Source organism: Tachypleus tridentatus, chromosome 2 (genome assembly GCF_004210375.1).
Source record: "Tachypleus tridentatus isolate NWPU-2018 chromosome 2, ASM421037v1, whole genome shotgun sequence".
In the NCBI taxonomy this organism is placed as follows: domain Eukaryota; kingdom Metazoa; phylum Arthropoda; class Merostomata; order Xiphosura; family Limulidae; genus Tachypleus; species Tachypleus tridentatus.
Window position 1 is genome coordinate 46,344,760 of NC_134826.1, and position 24,127 is coordinate 46,368,886.

The 24,127-nt window shown below is 35.5% G+C and overlaps 2 protein-coding genes across 5 annotated transcripts in view; one reads left to right on the forward strand and one right to left on the reverse strand.

Moving 5' to 3' along the window:
• LOC143242658 (cytosolic phospholipase A2-like) overlaps positions 1–1,265 on the reverse strand; it is a 76,350-nt gene extending 75,085 nt beyond the window's left edge. Inside the window, exons 1-2 of one of the 2 annotated variants that reach the window (XM_076486138.1) lie at positions 1,146–1,265; positions 486–694 (exon numbers count right to left, since the gene is read on the reverse strand). The gene's annotated coding sequence lies outside the window, so the exon portion shown is untranslated. Of the gene's footprint in view, positions 1–485; positions 695–876; positions 1,020–1,145 lie in introns of those variants that run through there. The other variant, XM_076486137.1, reaches the window with a different exon arrangement.
• Positions 1–24,127, forward strand: part of LOC143242681 (WD repeat-containing protein 47-like) — a 38,894-nt gene that overhangs the window by 9,642 nt on the left and 5,125 nt on the right. Inside the window, exons 1-6 of one of the 3 annotated variants that reach the window (XM_076486162.1) lie at positions 1,380–1,514; positions 14,603–14,799; positions 15,461–15,630; positions 15,794–15,964; positions 16,455–16,595; positions 22,143–22,361. In XM_076486162.1, coding sequence (XP_076342277.1) covers positions 1,404–1,514; positions 14,603–14,799; positions 15,461–15,630; positions 15,794–15,964; positions 16,455–16,595; positions 22,143–22,361 — 1,009 coding nt within the window. In that variant the 5' untranslated portion in view covers positions 1,380–1,403. Of the gene's footprint in view, positions 1–1,379; positions 1,515–14,602; positions 14,800–15,460; positions 15,631–15,793; positions 15,965–16,454; positions 16,596–22,142; positions 22,362–24,127 lie in introns of those variants that run through there. The other 2 variants (XM_076486156.1, XM_076486170.1) reach the window with 2 other exon arrangements.

The following is a 24,127-nucleotide window of genomic DNA, read 5'->3' on the forward strand; positions in this document are numbered from 1 at the left end:
ACATCATCTCAGTTCATTCACAAATACTCGAACATACCAACCATACCAGATAGACTCCTACATATTACAATAATGTACTTTAATAAGAATTGGATGAAAAACGAATTACTATGCGAACTAGACAGGTACTTCATACATGATGAAGTTAGGCCTAAAGATCTCTCCCCAGTTAATTTATATTTTAAGTATAAAAATAAATAAAAAAAGAAAAAATATATAAATTTTAAATAATAATAAAAAATAATAAAAATATATATACATATATGTATTAAACAATAAAAAAAATGCCACAACAAACTTGACATTCTGCTGATAGAATAAAATAATCACTATATACGAGCCACAATACATGAACATTACCCTGAAAAGGATCAAAATAATATTCAGTTCTTCAGTTATAAATGCCAATCCGTCAAGAACATAAGTACGGGGAGGAGGAATAGGTCACAGAGAACCTGACCCTCCAGGGTATGAACTTTTCTTACCCAAACACCGACATTCTTCTTCTTGCAGAATGAAACAAACGTCTCAAACTGTCTGAACATTCTTATTTCATTAGCAACCAGAGGAGGTTTGTACACTTGGTTATTATTCCATGGTTCGATTTCCTTGTTTGTCTTTCTCTGCAAGCTGGCGACAACTGGCCTTCCGTAGTGAATATTTTTCTATGCAGTCTCATTGAATGTATACGATTCTACAAGTTGAACGAAGAAGAAAAAGTTTTAAAGAAATAATATAAACAACGTTAATGTTTACAGAAACGCCAGTGATTATTTAAATCCAAGTTTTACTGTTTATGCGAACGCTATAACAAACATTAATGGCTTTGTTTATCAGAATGAGTTTTATCAAGTAAGAACCTCGAAATATAAACACCTTTTTTTTTGCGACTTAAAAATCGTAAACACAAAAGCAACCGTTCGTTTCTACACATTCTAAACGGATTAACCCGAAAGTTTTCGTAGATGTTCGGGGGCAAATTTTTACTTTGTTTACGAAAGCCTCTTAAAATTATGGTGAAATTTCCTATCGCTTTCTGAAAACTAGAGTTTACGAATCATCGAAACTTGGTAATTGGACTTTTCTTTCTTTTTTTGCCCTAACTATGTAGCATTCGTTGCTTGTTCCAGCTCAGCATAGGGCACCTCTTTGCTACGTAAACAAACGCGATAGGACTACAGTCTTATGGGAGTGTGTATACAGTATGAACGTAAAGGAACACACACACACACAGAATAGCGCTTGAAGAATGTAACCGTTTCTCTCGTGGCGGAAAACGTATAAAACACTGGCTATTGGAGACAGGGAACCGCTTTGTATAGTCTCTCATGAGTGCATGAATTTGTAGAAAAGGAGTCCACCAATTTACGTTCTGTCCTTGGACTTTGCGTAACAGCGTCACGATGTCCAATTTGTTTGGCCCAACTCACGGGAGAAATGTTCACTTTCGTCTCTGTTGCCAGCGAGAGGCATTGAAAGGGAAACTTCTTAAGGTGGAAGACTTAGCACTTAATGTAAGTAAGATAAAATATATATATATATTTTCCTGAACCAGAGGTTACCAAACTTGTTTGTTTGAACCCATCAATCCACCTAATGATTCAGATAGAAATGGTTTGTGTGCTTGTAATTAACCATAAAGCTACACAATGGGCTATCTATACTCTGCCCACTACGAGTAACGAAACACGAATTCTAGCGTTGTAAGTCCGCAGACATGCCGCTGTGCCAACGGAGGGGGGGGGGACAAGGAGACTCGACAGGAATAGTAAATAATAATCTCTATGGGGTTATCTTAGTTACACAACAATTTTCTTTTTTAAAATATCGAACGTAAACGACGTCGTTAAGTCTTATTTATAGCAATACATATAATTATTGCTGAAAGTATTGATTTATCCAGAACCTGGGAAGTTTCAAAAAGAATATTTTTACACGATAAATTTCCCACCTCCATCCTTTTCCTCAGACCGTCTCGTCGACACGCGTTTGGAGGTCACCATCTTGACCTATAGTAACAGAGATATTGTGGGTTATCAAAAAACTTGTGACCCTCTACAAATACAATTTAAAAGCGTCGTGTTTTACTTCTGTTTATATGATATATTGACTACATAGAAATGTCATACAAAAATTATGTAAGATGTTTATGTGAGCAAGTTGTTCGCAGATATATAAAGGGGTATATATACATATATATACTTATATATACATATATATATAGTAGAGACAGCTGGTATGAGTATTCAACACTTTTACTTAAAAAAAAAACAAATGAGAACGTTTCTACCTCTTTACGTCATCATGACACTGTTTAAGTTGTTGTCCATGACGTATTGTTAAATTATTGTCCCTAGTGCATTGTTAAATTGTTGCCAGTGGTGTATTGTTGAAAGTATCCGTGATGCATAATTTCGGGATTAATGAAATAGGAATGGAAAATTAATAATTCTATAAAGTGGAAGACCTTTCTTATAATACAGTGTAATGGGCAGAGCACGGATAGCCCTTTGTGATTAATAACAAAACCAAGCATGAAGGGCTACCCGTGGTCTACCCACTACAGGTATAGAAACCCAGTTACTAGCATTATAAGTCTGCAGATACACCACTGTGCCACTGAGGGGTTCGTTCTTTTGGACCTTAATGGTTGTGTATACATTCTCTCTTCAAGAGACATGTATATACAAACTTGTATGTCGTGTGTTTATTTATAAAAGAAAACATTATGAAACATAGCATTTAGATTCTAGCAACCTCTTATATTGACACCTGGATCTTAGTGGTTATGCATTCTCCCTGTAACGACGGTCTCCTAGAGCTTATCACGATAAAAATTGGATTTATATACACGGGATGGACAGAACAAAGAACGCCTATTGTGTAGCTTTGCGCTCAACAACAAAAAAACTTTAAGGGCGTAATAGGATGGAAAATGCTATATAAATACTTAATACATTTGTTAAGAACTTCGATTTAAGCTGAATTTGACAAGGTGTGTCTATTAATATATTCATCACTTTGAACCACATTCATCTATCTTCCTTCAGTCTGTTCCATTCTTTCATCCATTTGTATTCCTCCTCCATCATAATTTATTCCTCCTCCATCATATTATATTCCTCCTCCATGATATTACATTCCTCCTCCATCATATTATATTCCTCCTCCATCATATTACATTCCTCCTCCATCATATTACATTCCTCCTCCATCATATTACTACATCATGGCTACTCTTTTACCAACGAATAGTGGGATTGACCGTAGCACTAGAACGCCCCCACGCCTGAAAGAGCGAGCATGTTTGGTGTAATGGGGAGTAGAACCCACCAAGCTTGGATTACGAGTCGAGCGCCTTAACCATCTGGCCATGCCGGGCCTTCAAAACCTTGGAACTTGAGAGTTTTAATAACTGAGTTTATAAAAAGTCAAAGCTTTGTATATAGTAACTTAAACGATATTTTTAGTTTTCAGAGTAGAGCTAGTTTAACGTCTTAGATTTTCTAATCTTAAAAGTTAGAGTGTTTGAAGAAATGATTCGATTTCAAAGATTAAAGAGTGAACTAAAGTAAATAAATACTTTATATTTTATGTTTAAAGATTTTAAAATGATCAACTTTTATTTTTTTGTTGAATATTTTTGCTTTTCTTTTTTTAATCAATATATATGACAGATAAGTTTAAAAATCTTCTTCACACAAGAAGGCTACTTATGCTAACAGCATAAGTTTAACATATCACATGGAAAATAATCTATGCGTTATGGATATGTAAATTAAACGTGTCACCTTTTACTTAATCTTCAAATATTTCTGTAAAAGTCTGGACTTGAATAACACTGGAATTTAATCAATATAATTTTTAATAATTTTAAATACATGGGAATTATAATTTTCACTTATTAAATATAGAGATAGCCCATTGCATAGCTAAAATATGTTTCATACTATTTCGTTTTGGGTGTGCAAAGCTGGAAATAAAAATAACGAATTTCAATATTTGTATAATGACGTCATTTTTTGTTCACGTGGTAATGCTTCCATCTAGGTTTCAATATAGCCTTTATGGTTTTTAAGAGTCTATTATCTTCATCAATAATAACAAATAAAAAAATAGATTGTTATATAAGGTATTGTTTCGATATTTCAGAAACTGGTGTTTTCAAAATTCGGACATTAATAACATGTACACAGATCTTTCAGTTGCATAAATACTTTTGATACATTAAATATTAATTTAGATTGTTCTTTCTTTTTTATTTTTTATTGGAATTGTTTTGGAAAATATCACGCTGTACAATGAAGAGTCATAAAAGGTCGAGGGTTCGAATCTCCGTTGCACCAGACATGCTTGCCCTTTCAGCCGTGGGGATGTTATAATGTGACGGTCAATCCCACTATTCGTTGATAAAAGAGTAGCCCAAGAGCTGGTGGTGAGTGCTGATGACTAGCTGTCTTCCCTTTAGTCTTACACTGCTAAATTAGGAACGGCTAACGCAGATAGCTCTCTTGTAGCTTTGCGCAAAATTCCAAAACAAACAAACAAACGTAAATGGTCGTTTAAAAACAACAACAACAATTAATGCTATTGTCTATTAACCAAAAAAGTAAACTATTCTTTTCGAAACATGCAAATAATGAAAATAATATAACTGTTATATACAAGCTGTGGAATACCCGATAATGCGGGTTAGATGGTAAAATGAGGCTATCAATAAGCTTCAGCCGTTGCTTTTAAGCGTCATAGAATACTATACTGCATGTGGTGGCCATTTTGTTCTCGATCCACCCTTACATACTTAGCACTGCCATGGTTTGCGCTATTTGAAAATATAAATGATTTATAAATCTCATTTCACTATTTAAAATCCCGGAGAGAACGTGGTTCGGTGACTTCTCGCTTTAGATTCGTAGTCGAATAGTTGCGGTTCGAGGTTGGCCTGCGATATGTGGTTGTGGCTTTGAGCAAAACACTTGATGTCACTTGTTCCAGTATATTCAGCTGTATGAAGCATTCCACCTGCTAGGTGAGAGTTAACCCGCATTTCGTCCCATCCGGGAAGAAGGTGTCACCATTCTCATACATTTGTGTCAACTGAGTCAGAGTTACGTTATTTCATCATAGGAAGAATTGAAATAATAAAAAAGAAGGACCCGATTTCCGTATACAAGTATGAATATATGCGTGCTTATTGTTAATAAATATAAATGTATTGTTGATATATATTAGTAAACACATCACTGAGTGCTTTCAGAATGTTGACACACGTACGAGGCCACGTGACAAAGAGCAGCTAAATGTTTCGCAGTCCACCTGGCGTCACCTCTTCATTCACGCGCATCCGTGTCATGTAGCTACAGAGATGCAAATTATTTCAAATGACTGAGCGTAATGATTGTAGACAGAGCCCTTTATCATTTGCGGCTACTAGGCCTGACCAATGTCTCTAAGCTGTTTATTATTATAATATTATTATAACTATTATTATTTATTACTGCTATAGATTGCTCATTTATGACTGTGTTTTGTGTATTTAATAAATAAATTAATAAAAAATTCTTTTGAAATTATGTCTTTTATTCAGTTCAGAGTAACAAACCTACTGGTAAAACAACACTGAACATGCACAAACAGTAAGCAGAAAAAGTCTTTGTGTAAGGACTAGTTTATATCATGTTTATGACACTTATTGTAATAGTTTTGCAGCTGTTGCAGCCTTTGCTTTCATGAGTATGTCACTGGATGGTTGGGAGTTATAATAACATTGTCCATTTGACTGCATACACATCTTGTGTGTTATAATACTGCTCAAAACTGAGGTGCTCAAGTTTGGTCTGAACTTGCTTTTGTTTTTACTCACTAAACTAAATATCCTTTCACTGTCAGCATTAGAATGGAAGATTGTAAGAATTCCAAGCATAACCCTACACAGAATGTCATACTTCTGGTTGCCATTTCCATCCTTAACTGTAGACAGCTGAACCCAAAACTTGTCAACATTCAACTGAAGGACAGTTTCTGAGAAAGTATCAATTTGATAGTTCAAATGTTGCCCTTCCAACTTGTCAATAGTGTCGTGCTCATGTGTATTGACAAGGACAGGATACCTGTCTGTGAAGAAGTGTAGTGAAGAGAAATCTTTGCTGACTTTCAGTTTTGGATCAGCAACCTCTGTGTGAATCAGAAGTTCATCATCTAGAGGGAAATGTTTCATCTTGTAATTTGTAGCTGCAATATAGTATTTCTTGACACTGGTGTAGAAGCTGATCAGGTCCAGGTCCTTTTCATATTTAATAATCTATTCCTTGGCAGCAATTCCAATAGAAACTGCCTCATCAGATTTGTGTAAGGATTCATTGTTGTAGTCAAGTTAATGATGTTGCCTTCAAGATATTCTGGCTTGATGTATCTGACAAGTATATTTTTAACTTGTGTAATCAGAGTTCTATGCATAATGTGTATGCAAGGTTCTTCTCTTTGCAATATCAAATTGGCTTGCTCAAATAGAGAAATTGCAGACTGAAGAAAAAGACAAAATAACAAGTTCATTTTGTTATCCAAGAAAACTGTTAACTTATCTAACTTGCTCTGCACATAACGTTTCTTGGTTACTTCCTTGCTAGCTTTAGTTTTCTTCTCTTTTTTCATTGATTGAAAACCTTTAGTTCAAGATCAGACTGCCTAAACATATATTGAATTATATCAAATTTTTCTTTGTCTGCTTTTGGGAACTGTTGTCTTGTGTCCCTGTGTGGCTGAGAGGATATCCTGACTGTTAAAGTCTTGCTGCCTGACTGAGCTGCACGTTTAGATCCTTTTGAATCTAGTTTTTCCTTTTCACAGTGAAAATACTTCTTCAATGGCTTCCACATGTCCAAATATTCTGTTGAGGCACACCCCAAGTGATAGCCATCTTGTGTTAACAAGTTGTAGAAATTTTCTTGTTTCTTTGTCATACAATCCTTGAAACTCTTTGAAATTTTCTTGTTTCTTTGTCATACAATCTTTGAAACTCTTTGAAATGTTGTTTTCTGCTAGCACTTTTGTCCAGAAAATAGCAGATATCTATCAATATATCAGAAAATGGGCAGGGCAGTTCGCTGGAAGCTTTCTGGGCAGCAATATTCATGAGGTGATAGGCACAGCCCATGAAGTAAATGCTAGGCTGTCGTCTTGAGATGTGTCCCATCACACTTTTACCTATACCAGACATAACTGAGGCATTGTCTGAAGAAAAACTAAGACAGTTTTCCCATGGAATTTTCCTCTTTGTCAGTTCGTGGTCCAAAAGCTTGAAAATATTCTCTCCCATTGAAGCTTCTTTCCATTCCACCATTGTCAAAAGAGAACAAACAATTTTTCCAAGCAAAGGGTCAAGATATCGTACAACCACTGGATACAGTTTTGAGTCATCCATGTCTGTGGATCCATCTGTGGCTAAACTGTAAACACTGTTAGTAAGTATGCTTGAAATCATTTTGTCATCTTCACAACCCAACATTTGTACAATGGCTGTAATTTTGGTTCTAGCACAGCCATATTTTTTTGCTATATCAGAGTCTGGGAACATTTCTCTGAATAGATGTCCTGCATGATTGGCTATAACTAGGAGTAAATTATGAGTAATGACGAATTGCGTGAACATCACTTCTGCATTTATGGTTTCATATTCTGAATTCTTACTCATAAATGTCGTTATCTGCATGGTTTTTTGTCTTCGCCTCAGCCTTTTGTTGGTAAGATGCTGATTTTGTTTGTCTGGAACAATCGTTTATCCCACTATGCGCCACAGAAAAATCGATGTGACAAACTGTACAAAACGCATGACTGTCACTGACTTTTGATGCAATGACCGGATATTTTGCACTATACTATTTCCTAAATTTTTGATTCACAGTTTTAGTCCTTTTAGATTTGCCAGAAACAAGACAATCTGGTGAACGAGGCCTCTTTTTTTCCAACTTGTGAACGATCGCATTGGTGTTTCTATGCCGCTTAGAAAACAAAAAATACCCATCTACGCGAGCGCTGATTGGCTGACAAGCACTGATGACGTAACTATGGATTCCCTACATACCCAGTATGGAGAAGCACCGCACTCAAACTATTGGTAGACGTCAGAGATACAAATATATTTTATTATTTCAAGCACAAACATGATTATCGCAAGTAGTCATTTGGACTATGTCATTTATTTATTATCAAAATGTATTTGTATCTCACTAGAAATTTTCTTTTCACCCCTTTCAAGGCATGGAGGAATAATTTATCACTTTATTGTCTAGGCCTATATAACACGTAATAATTTGGGAGTTGCAAGAAGTCGTAATATTTGTCTGTATGAGCGTATAGTCGTAATGTATACACCAAAATCGTAATGGTTGGCATCTCTGTAACTATAAACGTTATCATGGTTTTCACAAGGATGGCACAAGTGGCTTATTTTTTAACAAGCTACATTACGCGAACACATTTCTTAAAGTAATCCACCTATAAAATAATAATAACCTCCAATAAGACTAAACTACGTACTTATGGCGAAACTAAAAGAAATCAAACTGTTTACCAGCATAGCTAGTTAAATATACTTACTTCTCTTACGTCTGTATTTATGAAAATAGACTAGTTTGCTATGAGAACATATTGATTATTTTTTTTACACAACTCTTCGTTATATTTTTTAATTTTCTACATTTAATGCGTAATTCTCTGACGGTGAGCGCTTGTTTTGAAATTAAGCGCAAAGGTGGACAAAGCACATATAGTCCATTGTGTAGGAGTATCAAGATGCCTGTACTATGTTATCAAAGTCAGAGACACAAAGTGGGTCTGTTCGCAGTTTTTCTTTGTGTTTTTTTTTTAATTTTGCGCAAAACTACACGAGGGTTATTTGCGCTAGCCGTCTCTAATTTAGCAGTGTAAGACTAGTGGGATGGCAGCTAGTCACCACCACCTACCGTTTGAACAGTAGTGATTCAACATACATACGACGCTAAAATCCGGGTTTTGACTCCCCGCGGTGGACACAGCATATCGCCCCCCAGTGGCTCAGCGGCATGTCTGCGGACTTACAACACTAAAATCCGGGTTTCAATACCCGTTGAGGGCAGAGCACAGATAGCCCATTGTGTAGCTTTGTGCTTAACTCAAAATCAAACAAAAACACACAGCATATAGCCCAAAGTGGCTTTACTCTAAAGAAAAGCAAAGTCACTCGAATTTCTGGCTGTTAAATTTGTCAAAAAAGTAGAAATGTCATCATTTAGCAACAACATGATTCACTGAGACAGCTCGAAGTTTCCGTCTGAAAACCCCTACTTTCTCTGAGCATGAGCAGCTGTTGTTTTTTCAGTTTAGTTTATGTTGAGAAGATTGTTCTAGTCATACCCCTGTTCTTGTAAAGCGCAAAGCTACACAAAGGGCTATTTGTATTCTGCCCACTATAGGTACCGAAACCTGGTTCCTAGCGTTATAAGTCTGCAGACATATCGCTGTGCCTCTGTAGGGTTTGTAGTAGGCACCCCACTAAAAAGCACACGTGCAACTTAATGAATTATACTAGAAACTGAAGCATTGGAGCAAACTATTAGTGTGTTATAATGCTGTTTCAAACAAATAATTGCGTTTGTTTTGCAACTGATATTCTTTGCTAGTCAACTGAAGAGGACTGGTGTTTTTATTGTTAAGCTCAAAGCTGAACAATGGGCTGATTGCATCGTGCCCCAAACCCCGAATTTTATCTTTATAAATCCTCAAATTTATCACTGAGCTCTAAAAGAAGAATGAATAAATTAAAACTGAAACCAAGTTCGATTCCCTCTGTTAATAGAGCACATAATAACACGATGTAACACAAATTTTGTTCCTGGATGGTATGTGTTATTTCTTAATTACTTACGAGCTTTTATGACCTGGATAATGAAATTTAGAAATTCACCTATTTTCTATGTAAAAACAGGCAAATTTGCACATTTTCGTTTACAAAAGTTTTGAATAAAACAACATATGAATGAAGATTTACATGTATTTATACTAAAGTTATACCAAAATGAACAAAAATGTTTAGAAGTGAGTAGTTTTTCGAGATGTGTGACTGTAATGTAAATCACTTTCACGTATCAGCCCCCAAATATTGTCTCCCCTCATGTTTTCGTCATACGTTCCCAGGTCACAAAAGCAAAGTTTGAAGAAAAAATAAGACTTTTCCATTTACTTTAGGCATGAGAAATTAGGAAATAACACTTTCTGCCCAGGAACAAGAAAAAGTAAAAATTTTGTTGCATCGTGCAATACAACATAATAATACAAAAAAGTGACAAGTTCTAATTGACGTTAATGTTACACTATCTTAAATAATGCTTTCATACTTTGATCTAAATTACAAAGTATATTACTTACAATAGACAGAATTAATTAGTGTTTTGTGAGATGTTGATTAGAAATGTTTAGAGAGGAAAAAGGGAAGCACTAAAACAAATTAACGTCGTATCAAAAAAACGCGCTTTAAACGTTTGTGTATCATAAACGAGCTGAATTTTATGGAAAAGCTAATTAATTATCATTTCAAAGTGTATGTATAGTTCGTCAAATGTCGCTAAAAAAGAACTTAACGCTCCATACGTTCTGTAGTAAAATCATTCCTGTACGATATATATTTACCTAACTTTTATCATTTTTAAAGCAGCGTAACCAATCATTTTGATTAAGTAATTGTGAAGACGACTGAGGAATACGTTTGATAATTTATCGGTTATTCTTTATGGACCTTCTTCTGTTTAATTATTCCTTGAGGTGACAACGTTTCGAATCTGAAGAAGAGCATCGTCATTTGAACAAAACTTTAGGTAAGAGAACAAACCCGAATACATTGATCCTTATATTATAATGGAACGCTTGCTTATATGATACTGGGAAAATCTTTTTATTATGCGATGTTCAACCCTAGACTTCGCGAAAGTTTTATCTTGTGTGCATGTATATTTGCAATAGGGGTCACGATTTTCCCGTTTTGCCTCCGTTTCTCGTTACGGAGAACTTTATTTTTCTCCATTCTCAGGGTGCAGGTGTGACATCATCAATAAGTCACGCGCGGATCTAATGCACTAGCGCCACAGGTAATCAGCTAGTATTTACAATTAATGTACATTTCGGAGTTGCATCAGTCAGTGTCGTGTGAATTAGTTGCTTCTATACAGTTAAATAAATGCAGTTTGTATGTTCGATATGTGTATGTATATAACTAAAAGACACACACACAAGTTTTATTTGAATTTCCAGCAAAGTTACTCGAGGTCTATCTACGCTTGCCGCCCCTAATTTAGCAATAATGAACTTTTGAGCGACTTTTAACCAACGAAGAGTGGGATTGGCCGTCATATTAAAATGTATCCACGGCTGAAAGGATGAGGATGTTCGATGGTGGGATTTGATCCCACGACCCGCAAATTGCGAGTCGAGCGCCCCAAAACCACCAGTCCACGCCAGGACAAATATACAAGTTTCCACTTATTAATTTCGCATATATCTATGCGTATGTGTCTGTGTTAACAAAACATCTCAGTTTTAAAATTTCAAAGAAATATAACGTTATACGATGGTGTTTCCATGTCTTCAATGAATCAGTGCAAATTGGGTAAGGTAATTGCTATAGTAAGAGATATTTCCACAGATATGAATACAATCTACAGAGCGGTTGAGGTCCCAGCATGGCCAGGTGATTAGGGTGCTTGACATACAATCTGAGAATCGCGGATTCAAATCCCCGTCACACAAACATGCTCGCCCTTTTAGCTATGAGGGTGTTATAAAGTGACGGTGAATGAAACTGTTCGTTGGTAAAAGAGTAATCCAAGAGTGGCTGTAGATGACGATGACTATCTGCCTTCCGTATAGTCTTACATTATTAGGGACGGCTAGCGCAAATAACCCTCATGTAACCTTGCGCGAAAGTAAAAAACAAACAGAGAGGAAGAAATACAAAAGGTAATATATCTGTGAAAAGTTAATAAATCGAACTTTCGAAGTCTGTTCCTTACTCTTTGATGTTCACGTCACTGTCCTTACTGCCTCAGTGCATGAGCAGTGGACTGGCGATTTATAAAAGTCATGTTGTGAAGGTCGTGATTGTATGACATAGTTGACAGTCTTTGACCCTAGCTATGTTGTGAAGTGTAATGAACAGTTTCTTTATAACGTGTTCACACCCTTAACACTACAAACTTGTAGGTATAAACATTAACTACTAGTTGTCTCTGTGTTTATCCCAACATCTGAACAGAACTTATAGCCTGTAGTTTTTGGTATGGAACACAACATAGAGTATTGACTTTCCAGTACGGGCAACACATACAAACGTACCGAAACAAAGTGCTTTCATACCAACCACATAAGAGAAATGTGTTTATAACTAACAAAAACAAATCGATTTTGAGAATGACATCCAAATGCGAATTTGCAGACTATATTAAATACCTGCCTTTAAATTTTTTGGTGCACTGGACACAAATAATTTATATTCTGGCGTTTGTCGTTTCGCTCCAGTAAGGAAGAACAATACACATACAAACACACACACACACACTCTATATGTAGATAATACATATATAGGTAGATAGATAACACACACACATATATAGATATATATATATGTATGTTAACTATCTATATATGTGTGTGTGTTATCTATCTATATATATATGTATTATCTGTATACATACACACAGATAGATAATACATATATATATATATATATATACGTGTGTGTGTGTGTATGTGCAAAGTACGAAACCATGGAGATAATGAAATTAACGGTATTGTAGAAATAAAATTTACATAATGCTAGTCGAACTTTATTTGCCAAATTTAACGTATTTATATACAAGCTTCGCAAATTTCAAAATAATAATAATGATTTAAAAAACACGTATCACGTTTTTACAACCCATCTGCTTCCAGCTATGGTGAGATATAAAAGATTTACATTATAAAAGGAATTATTTGAAAAAAATTCCCTCAAGAGGGAAAATATGTTTGTTTGTTCTTGAATTTCGCGAAATCCGACACGAGGGCTATCTGCGCTAGCCGTCCCCAATGTAGCAGTGAAAGATTAGTGGGAAGGCAGTTAGTCATCACCACCCACCGCCAACTCTTGGGCTACTCTTTTACCAAAGAATAATGGGATTGACCGTAGCTTTATAACGTCCCCTCAGCTAAAAGGACGAGCATGTTTAATGTACTGGGATTCGAACCCGCAATCCTCCAATTACGAGTCTAGCGCCTTAACCATCTGGCCATGGGGGGCACGAAGGTTAAAATCATTAGTTTTAATAGTATCCACTTTCTCGTTTAATGTATATTGTTGTTGTTGAAAATAAATACTCTGTTCCACGTTGATTGTTGCTTCAGTATATTCTTGTAGGATATACAGAACGATGCAATGTCCGACAGACGTTCTTTCTGCTACTGTAACTCCTAGTTGCATAGATACCTCAAAACACCTTGATAAGTCTTGTATTTCCTGTAGCTTCCACCTGTAATTTATTATTTTAGACCTCAGTGCTATGTTATTACTGCGACTTTATTAAACCTTGACATTGTTCAATGACTATGACGTGGTTTATTAGACCTTAGTGCTGTGCTATAAAACCTGTAACGTGATTTAATTAGACTTTGGTGCTGCGTTAGGGTTATGTTATAGTTTTACTAAGCCTTGTTTAGGTCTTCTTGCGACATTATGGTTATAAATTGAGTTTATTAGATTTTGGATCCCACAGCTGAAAGGGGTGTTATAAAGTAACGGTCAATCCCACTATTCGTTAGTAAAAGAGTAGCCCAACAGTTGGCGGTTGGTTGTGATGACTATCTGCCTTCCCTCTAGTCTTACATTGCTAAATTAGGAACGGCTAGCGCAGATAGCCCTCGTGTAGCTTTGCGCGAAATTCAAAAAACAAACAAACAAACTTTCTGACACTGCATGTTTATAATTAAACTTGATAGAACTAACACGTTAGAGTGTTAGCTACAACAAAAGTAATCCACGCGTTTAACACCTGATTACACACTATCTATACTTATTATACCAAAATATTATTTTTACTTTAATGGTATTTTCAAATGGTAATCTTTAATCTAAAACTGTTATGCAAAAATATTTACTATACTGCGTTTTATGCCCTTCCAAAATTGGAGAAATGCACACTGCTGTCCTTGCATGGTTAAAACTGAAGAAGTGCCCACCAGAAGGTTATCAAACTATCCGAAATGGAATGTTTGACTTACAGTTTCTAGAGAAATATTATTCGTTAACCAGTTTTATTTTAAACGATTTAGTTTGATATGTGAGATCCCTTAACAGCCAGATGCATAACGATTAGTTTGATGTATATAAGATCCCAGGAACAGGCTGATTTAGAACGATCAATCTGATGTATTAGATCCAATAACGGTTTAACTAAGTTTATTTGCATGTAGTATTATCTTCAAGGGTGTCGAAAATTGGTCCGATTGTTGTAAAAACAAAATAAATGAATATTAAAATTTGTTTTCTTCTACAAGCGTGAATAATATGACATTAGCGTTTGAAACTGTTGTTCTCTTCCAGCACGGTGTAGAACAATCCAACAAACATAACGGGGCTGACGCTACTGACCATAAGCCAAAGTTTATCCCGGTAACAAAACTAGAAGATGACCAACCCATCAGGGCTGCTGAATTTCATCCAAATGGACAATTTTACGCAACTGGAACTAATTCGATGGCCTTACAAATTTTTACTTATCCAAAAACATATGAACTAAGGTTTGTATTCTAGAACAAAATAGTATCTTAGGCGAAAGCAGATAGATGATTGTGTAAATAAATAATGCTTATTTATAAAAAAAAAAAAGATATTCATTGTATAAGCAAGATTTTTTTCTCTATTTTCCCTTATGTTCTTTCTTTTCTTTCTTTACACTTTATAAGAGATGTATAAATATGATTTTAGTGTAATACAATATCTTCTTGCTGGGCCTTCCTTGGAATGTATACTCAACGTGTTCCTTTCCGTTTTATTATAACGATAGAAAATAGTTTTTAAAATGTATGTTGAATTAACATCTAATAAATAGAAAGTTACTCGGATTTTTTTTTAGATCAGAAGTTCATGTCAAGTGCTGTGACGTTAATTGTAAACAACCACCACATTAAAACTTTAATTAAAGTTTTAAAATAGGATATTATGCAGAAATATTTACATAAGTACATATCTCTTTGATAGATTGTTCAGGCAGAGTATTCATGATGAAACTTTGTAGAATGGACGACAACTGCCTGTTGTGGAGCCACAAGTGTAGAGGACGACGTTTCGAAAGTCTTAATTTGCTGTCTATTTTATAAAGTTTCACATAAACCTCTTGTAAGTTTTTGAGAATTGAATGAAAGGTTGGAGTAAGTTCTTAACGTTTAGATGTTTCCACAGAGAAAACTACGAGACGCACGAGCCCACCGTTCTGATGAAGAGGAAGAAACACCATAAGGGCCCCATTTATTGTATAGCTTGGAATGGAACAGGCGACCTGCTGGCTACGGGCTCTAGTGATAAGACAATCAAATTAACGAGATTCAATCAGGAAGTCTGTAATATTGATGGTGGGTAAAACATCAAGTACTTTATTAAAGAGCTCATAGCTCAAAATTTTATGTTTAGTTTGTTTCATTAACAGAAGACATAATAATTGGAAACTATCTTATACGATACCAATTGCAATTTGTTAAAAAACATCTTCCTGATAATTTTATTGTTGACCTGCAGGTGACGCTGTGGAACTGACGATGCATAAAGGAACAGTACGGGACTTGTGCTTCATGGAAGATCTTAGTAACAGGTCCAGTTTACTCATCAGCGGTGGCGCTACTGACAATAAAATCTTTATAACGGACTGCGAAACGGGAATGACATTTCAGACTTTCACTGGACATTCCGGTGTGTTATTACCTATTCATCTATTGCTCGTTCCCATGTTTAATCATAGCCAATATGTAATTAGCCTACGATGCTACTGGGTCATTTCCCTTCTATATACTTATATGGTGTGCACATGCTTGTTTTAGATTTTAAAAAATAACCCGTATATAATTCCATGTATTTTAAACCACCATATATGTACAATTATAATGTACAGCTAGTTAAAGGTTAGTTACACTGGCATAACCATATTTTATGTGTTAAAATATGGAACCAGTGCTTCTAAAATCGCAAATGCCATAATTAATAACGTTGAAGTAACAAAGTGAATGCTGTCACTGTTTAGTTACATTAATTTAATATGTTGTTATCCATACAAACATACAGCAGTTTTCTTGAAATTTTATTCATACAGTCTCATACGTATGACGTGTCTGTTGTTTGTTTTATGCTGTTCATTATTAGCAGGCTTTTACTACGTGTTCATGGCTTCATTATAATTTTCAAGGTACAATCCTATCCTTGTACACTTGGGGAGGTGCCATGTTTGTTAGCGGTTCTCACGACAAAACCATTCGTTTGTGGGATTTACGATCACGAGGCTGTGTGAACGTGATAACTGCTCCATCCGCTTCCGGTGCTGGATCAGGTAAGTCCTTCTAAGCTACAACCTGTTGTAAAGCCCTATTTCTGTATAGCAAGCACAAATGGCCATCTATGCTCTTCCCAACACGGGTATCGAAACCCGACTTGTAGGGTCGTAAGTCTGCAGAATTACCGCTGAATAACTGGAAAACTTTTCTATATTACAAACCAATATCATAAGAGCTCATATTTTTAAGTAGTCATTAAATGTCTATATTTTTAGTGCCTAAACATTACGGAGTTATACACGATTTCTGTCTAAGGTTTGGGCCCAGACTAGATAACACTAAAGAAGCTACGCTTATCGGCCAAGCTTTTCAGTGTGTGTGTGTGTGTTTTCTTATAGCAAAGCTACATCGGGTTAGCAGCTGAGTTCGCCGACTTTTCAGTACCAAAAACAATAATTAGCAAAAAATATTAAAAATGACACCTATAATTTCGTATATTAAATGTAAGAATGTGTGTGTGTATGTGTGTTTTTCTTTTACCAAAGCCACAAAGGCTATCTGTTCAGCCCACCGAGGGGAATCGAATCCCTGATTTGAGCGTTGTAAATCCGGAGACATACCGCTGTACTAGCGTAGGGCATGTAAGAAATACCTGTGTTGTAAACTTTAAAATATTTTTCGCCCAACCTACACTACATACCAGTTTGTTTGTTTTTACACTACTAAAATTCTTGCAATTTGTTAAAAACAGAATTTTTTTTTCCATTTTTATATCGCATTAGAACTAGGGGTGAAAGAAATTCTAATAAAAAAAAGGTACTCAGCTGGGTGAAGTAGATCTGTTTTTGAAGAAGAAAAAAAACAAGTGAAACATAAAAAAAACGACAAAGCATCTTAAATAAGCCCCGGAACTAGGATCGCCTTAAAAATAAGTTCTGGTACTCACTACCGGTAGAATTTCACCCCTGTTTAGAAAATAAGTGTCAAATACGTCTTCAAGTGTCTGGCGAAGGTTTTCTGCACGTAGTTGATAATATTCTTGTAAGCTGCTTGCCGACAAGCCACAAAAATGCACTTATCTTATCGCTCAGGCAAAGTTACGTAAGGCACCGGCTGTCTTGTGGAAGCTTGTATCGGTTTAACCCTGTGTCTGTGTCAGTTTCCTGGTGTGAGGCAATCCCATCTTAACTTGTCGTAGTTCAATTTGATATAAGTTACGGTTCTCTCCCTTCCGCTTGTATCTGGAATAGTATTTGAAACATTAGGCTTATTAAATTGTGGGATACATTACAGGAGTTTGGTATAATTATGAAAGTGAGATAGTCACACAACTCTTTCTTTCTGTCGACTTTGCCCTTCACCCCAGCATCCAGAGGTCGTCCAGTTTGAGCATAATTTGCTTAAATATTTGTGAATAAAGAAAGGGCGAGTATGTCAAATGACAACGATTCGAACCCAGAAGTTTCGAGTCGAGTGTCCTAACCACCAGGCCACACCAGGATTTTGAATATTTATAAATAAAGATTGTGTGTACTTCTTCACTTGCGTTTCCTTATTTTTTTCTTTGTTGTTATTTTCAAGTTTATTCTCTACATAATACTGACGGAGACTGCGTATTTGCGGGCGCTTTTGGCTGTCTTGTTAATATCAGCGTACTTGAATATGATATTTTTAACCACTTCCTTAGTGACCATAAAATTTCGCCCATCTTTTAATATTAACTTGTCAAACAAGCCCTGCCACGCTCTCCACCCCCCCCCCGTTTTCCCTATTGGCTTTACTGACTTATGCAACCCATATACTAATAATTTCGTTCCAAAATCTGTTAGCAATACATTCTTATAAATACGTAATATAATTGATTTTGTAAACAACGAACTACGCTAGTGTAACGCTTGGTGTTTAGTTTTCGTGATTTAATATGTACATTTTAAGATAATTTATTTACGATGAACCAGTTTGCTCACCGTGCACGTAAACCAATAAGTTCGGTAATTTTGGAGTTGAAAAAGTAGTTCAAATCCTCACGATACCATAACATATATCCCCCCACACACACTTTAATCTGTGATCGCGTTCTTAAAGTGACAGTCATTTCCTTAGCTTGTGTGGTTGAGTACTGTTGACTGAAAGCCTTTTATCTGGTCAGTAGTTTAACAGGGCGTCATAAATACAAAACAAAAGTGTTTAAAAGTATAAATCTGTTGTATGTGCTTAAGTCGTCTTTTTTTTTACTCTTATTTTGTGAAACTCTGAGAGCAAATATGCATACTAGCATTATATAATGATGATTATTATCTCGATAATATTATATCATAAATTTGTTTAACTATCAAATTGATAAAATAATAGCCCATTAAATAATATTTTAATTTTAGCGCGTGTTAAAAAAAATCTGCATCTGTTCTTATGGTTATTCCATATAGATGACGCCACACGTCAGTTCCACAATGTTTTCTTGGAATTGACTAAACGTCTGCTGAACAACAATGCTTGGTTATTTATTATATTTGAATATTATTAAGCATATAAGTTATTAATGTTTCATATAACTTTCTTGTTTAGTAAATGATTAATTTTCTCTTATTTTAACACATACACACAAATTTAGCAGTGTAAGACTATAGGGAAGGCAGCTAGTCATCACCACCCACCGCCAACTCTTGGGCTACTCTTTTACCAAAGAATAGTGGGATTGACCGTCACATGGTAACGCCCCCACGGCTGAAAGGGCGAGCATGTTTGGTGTATAATTGTATTTATATTTAAGGTAAAACAAAAACTATGTTATAGTTGTCAGTTATATCAAAATTTATACCATCGTTTGATATTTATAGTAATAGTTTGTGTGGATGTGAGAAAGCAATTACTTGTTACGATATCGAGTTGTTTGTGTTTATTACATTTACACTAACCCCCCACAATGTAGCACAGTCTGCGAACTTAGAACGGTAGAAACCGGGTTTCGATATTCGTGGTGGGTAGAGCACAAATAGACCATTGTGTAGCTCTGTATTTAAATATCAAAGAAACAAACAAACAAAAAAGGATTAAAATTGTAGCTCTGAGTCACATTGAGAACAAATACTATTTATTAATGATTTGTTTTGGTGCCGTAGGATTACAAAATGAAATAGGAGATAATTAAAATACTCCATTGTTTATAAAAGATGTGGGATTTCTTTAGTTAGGAACTTGAACTATTATGGAAAGTGATGAAATAGCACGCAAAATAAAAACGTTTAATGAGACACTATATTATTTAATTTATTCCCTATAATAGGACTTAAAATATATGTGTTTGTAGTACAGAAATTTTAAATGTAAAAACCAGTTATGATAATAGAGGTGGCCTCTAGATTACATTGTAGCTATGATCATGAAATGTGAGGCCCAGCACGAGCCAGTGGTTAGGGCTCTGTTGTAGTTGTGATCATGAAAGTGAGGCCTAGAATGATCTGATAGTTAAGGCTATGTTGTAGTTGTGATCATGAAAGTGAGGCCTGAGTGATTAGGACACTCAATTCACAATCGAAACTCGTCTCAAAACATGATCGTCATTTTGGTTGTTGAGTTAACTTATCGTGTACGTTCAATTGCACTTCTCTTTGATATAGAGAGTTGCAACAGTTGGCGAAGGTTGGTGTTGACTAGCTGTCTTCCACGTAATCTGTCGCTTTAAAATCATGAGTGGTTAATACAGATAATCTTGGAATAGTTCTGGGCAAATTTTGGGAAACAAAATCATGAAAGGGACCAGGTTTGTGACGTGATATTATATTAAGATGCTCATAGATGGCAGCAGCAACATTTAGGACTGGTGGCCCATGACACATTTTCTTCTCCTTATGTATAATATTGTTCTCATAGTCACTACAAAGCACGTTCTCACCAACAGTATATTTTATTCTCAGGATTAATTGTTTGTTGTTGTTAAGCGCCAAACTACATAATGGTATACGCACGCTCTTCTGGCCACGGGTTTAGCGTCGTAAGTCTACAGACTTACTGCTACGCCGCTGATGGTGGTCTTTACTAAGAAAGGCCCGGCATGGCCAAGCATGTTAAGGCGTGCGACTCGTAATCTGAGGGTCGCGGGTTCGCATCCCCGTCGCGCTAAACATGCTCGCCCTTTCAGCCGTGGGGGCGTTATAATGTGACGGTCAATCCCACTATTCGTTGGTAAAAGAGTAGCCCAAGAGTTGGCGGTGGGTGGTGATGACTAGCTGCCTACCCTCTAGTCTTACACTGCTAAGTTAGGGACGGCTAGTACAGATAGCCCTAGAGTAGCATTTTGCGAAATTCAAAAAACAAACTTTACTAAGAAAACAAATTATAAAAATAGGACATACCATCAAAGCTCACACATACCGTGATTAACTGAGATCAACAGTGTCGAATTATATAGGTCTTTATTGGCGAACTTTAATACAATGAGGGGAAATGCAATGAATAATAACATTTTTTGATATACCTATATACATATATATTTCATTTTTAAAGAGGCAGGCTGACCAAATATTCAACTAACTCTAGTGTTGATAACACTTTAGTTTTGTGATTTCGCAGTTGGAATTAGATCGAAATTTAACCATCTTTGATCATTCCGTGCACGATTGAATAAAATAGATTATTATAAGAAATAATACGATGAAACATTTGGCAACAGGTGGTACTATGATTTAACGTTTAGTATCTTATGGTGCGTTATAGATCAAAATTGTTTTGAAATGAAAGAATACGTGTGTAAACAAGGCTTACATAGAGCTTACTTCGTTTCTGATGTAATTATGGCTGAAAGACTAGTTTTAATAATGTAACGAGACTATCTGATACGTATAAGTTATAAAACAGGCTTATTTTATTTATTGATGGGAATTTTCCAGGTTGTAAAAAAACACACAAAAACAGTTCATTTGGAACAATACAAGTATACAATCCATTGATATTAGTATTTATATATATGTGTAATAATAAAGGTGAAGACTTCACAAAACATACAATATTTTATTTACAAGTTTAAACGTTTCGGAATAATTTATTCCATAATCAGCGAAATCTGAAAATTGTGTTAAAAAGATGATCATTACTAGATTTTTAATATAATATAACATAATCTTTAGTTTATCTAGATATTAGGAAAAGTGGAAAATGTATGGATAAAATAATATATATATATATATTGCAATGTGGCTGAGTTGCGTGTGAAAATGTAGAATCTAAAGAGCTTTGTGAATCATTATATATTACACAATATTATATCTTATATTATGATTGTTGTAATAATAATCTTTGTAACACAATTCCAGATTTCTCTGATCATGGAATAAGTTTTTCTTTGATAGATTGTCACAGATTGGACGGCAACTTTCGTCTTCAAGTTCTCTACACTTGTGTCTACACAACAGGGAGTTGCCGTCCGTTCTACAAAGTTTTATCATGGAATAAGTTATTCAGAAACGTTCATCATGAATCTATTGCTAGTATGCGTATATTTAATATTTATGAATTACATATAAGCGAAAGACAATGAGAAAAGTGCAACATAAATACAATGTTTTACAAGTTACGAACTTTATAACAAACCGCTAGTAATATTTTAGGCAGTCCAGTCAGCGCTGTGTGTGTTGATCCTTCAGGACGACTACTTGTTTCTGGCCACGATGATTCTACGTGTATGTTGTATGACGTCACTGGCGGGAAGATCATTCAGTGCTTTCAACCTCATTCTGCAGAGATTCGAACCATTCGTTTCTCCCAAAAGGCTTACTACCTACTAACGGGATCTTTCGACCACAAAGTTGTCCTATCAGACTTACAAGGTAAGAATAACAGAAACTACTGTTGTTTTATTAGATCTGTAAAGAAAGGGCCCGGTATGGCCAGGTGGTTACAGTGCTCGACTTGTAATCTGAGGGTCGCGGGTTCTAATCTCGTCACACCAAAAACATGTTCGTTTTCTCAGCCATGAGGGCATTATAAGGGGACGGTAAATCCTACTATTCGTCGGTAAAAGAGTAACCCAAGAGTTGGCAGTGAGTGGTGATAACAAGTCTTACACTGCTAAAATTTGGGACGGCCAGCGCAGATAGCTCTCGATCAGCTTTGCGTGACATTCAAAAACAAACAAACAAACTATACATAGCCTTTTTCGTGGTTCTGAAGTAACTGACTATAAGGTTAACTATATCAGGTCACATCATGTTATGCAAGGTTAATTCCGTGCTGCGGAACTGTCGTTGCAAGATAAAAACAAAAAGTAATCCTTAGTAGCTTTTCAAATCGTTCAAGAGATGGAGGTACGAGAGAAAAGGTTGTAATTGAAAAAATTCGGGGCCGTTCTCTGAGCAACGGCTAATAATTGGAGACAATAAATTGTATTAAAACTAAGTATGTTGGAAAACCGACAATGATCATATCTTTGAAAGTTTCTGAAATGTTAAGTGAAATTAAAAGATGGTGTTTGTTTATTTGCACATTTCTGTTAGCAGTACCATACGGGGACAAGTTACAGAACTTTACCATACACACCATAACAGTTTTGTGCCATATTTTTGTAACAATATTTTCTGAGGGTTCTAGTAGGTGTCTGACTCTGTTAAGATATTTGTCATTTTAAATCTCAACGTTACCTTATGCAGCATAAAGACTCAACAGCAGGTCAAAGGTCCCAAGGTTCAAGCATAACAGTCCCTAATTTGAAAAGATGAACGTATCGCGAGTCAAACGCCCTAATCACCAGGCCAATAAATACAAATCACTATCTATGCTATGCCCACTACTGGTATCGAAACCCACTTTTTAGCTTTGTAATCCCTTATACTTACCGCTGATTCACCGGTGAATCTGAGACTATTACTGACATGAAAGTTTAACAATGGACAACATGCTGTACTACACCTTGTGTTTACTGACATAAAAGTTGAACAATAAACAACATGTTGTACTACACCTCTAGTTTTTACTGACATGAAAGCTGAACAATAAACAACATGTTTTACTACACCTCTAGTTTTTACTGACATGAAAGCTGAACAATAAACAACATGTTTTACTACACCTCTAGTTTTTACTGACATGAAAGCTGAACAATAAACAACATGTTTTACTACACCTCTAGTTTTACTGACATGAAAGCTGAACAATAAACAACATGTTTTACTACACCTCTAGTTTTTACTGACATGAAAGTTGAATAATAAACAACATGTTTTACTACACCTCTAGTTTTTACTGACATGAAAGCTGAATAATAAACAACATGTTTTACTACACTTCTAGTTTTTACTGACATGAAAGCTGAACAATAAACAACATGGTTTACTAGACCTCTTGTGTTTACTGACATGAAAGTTGAACAATAAACAACATGTTGTACTAAGCCTCTTGTGTTTACTGACATGAAAGTTGAACAATAAACAACATGTTGTACTAAGCCTCTTGTGTTTACTGACATGAAAGTTGAACAATAGACAACACGCTGTACTACGAAACCCGTTTTACATAAAGTATGCGATAATTTGTTTTTAAAGGTGAACATTTTTCTTAGCACATTAACTCATCCATTCTTCTCTCCTTGTGTTATGCT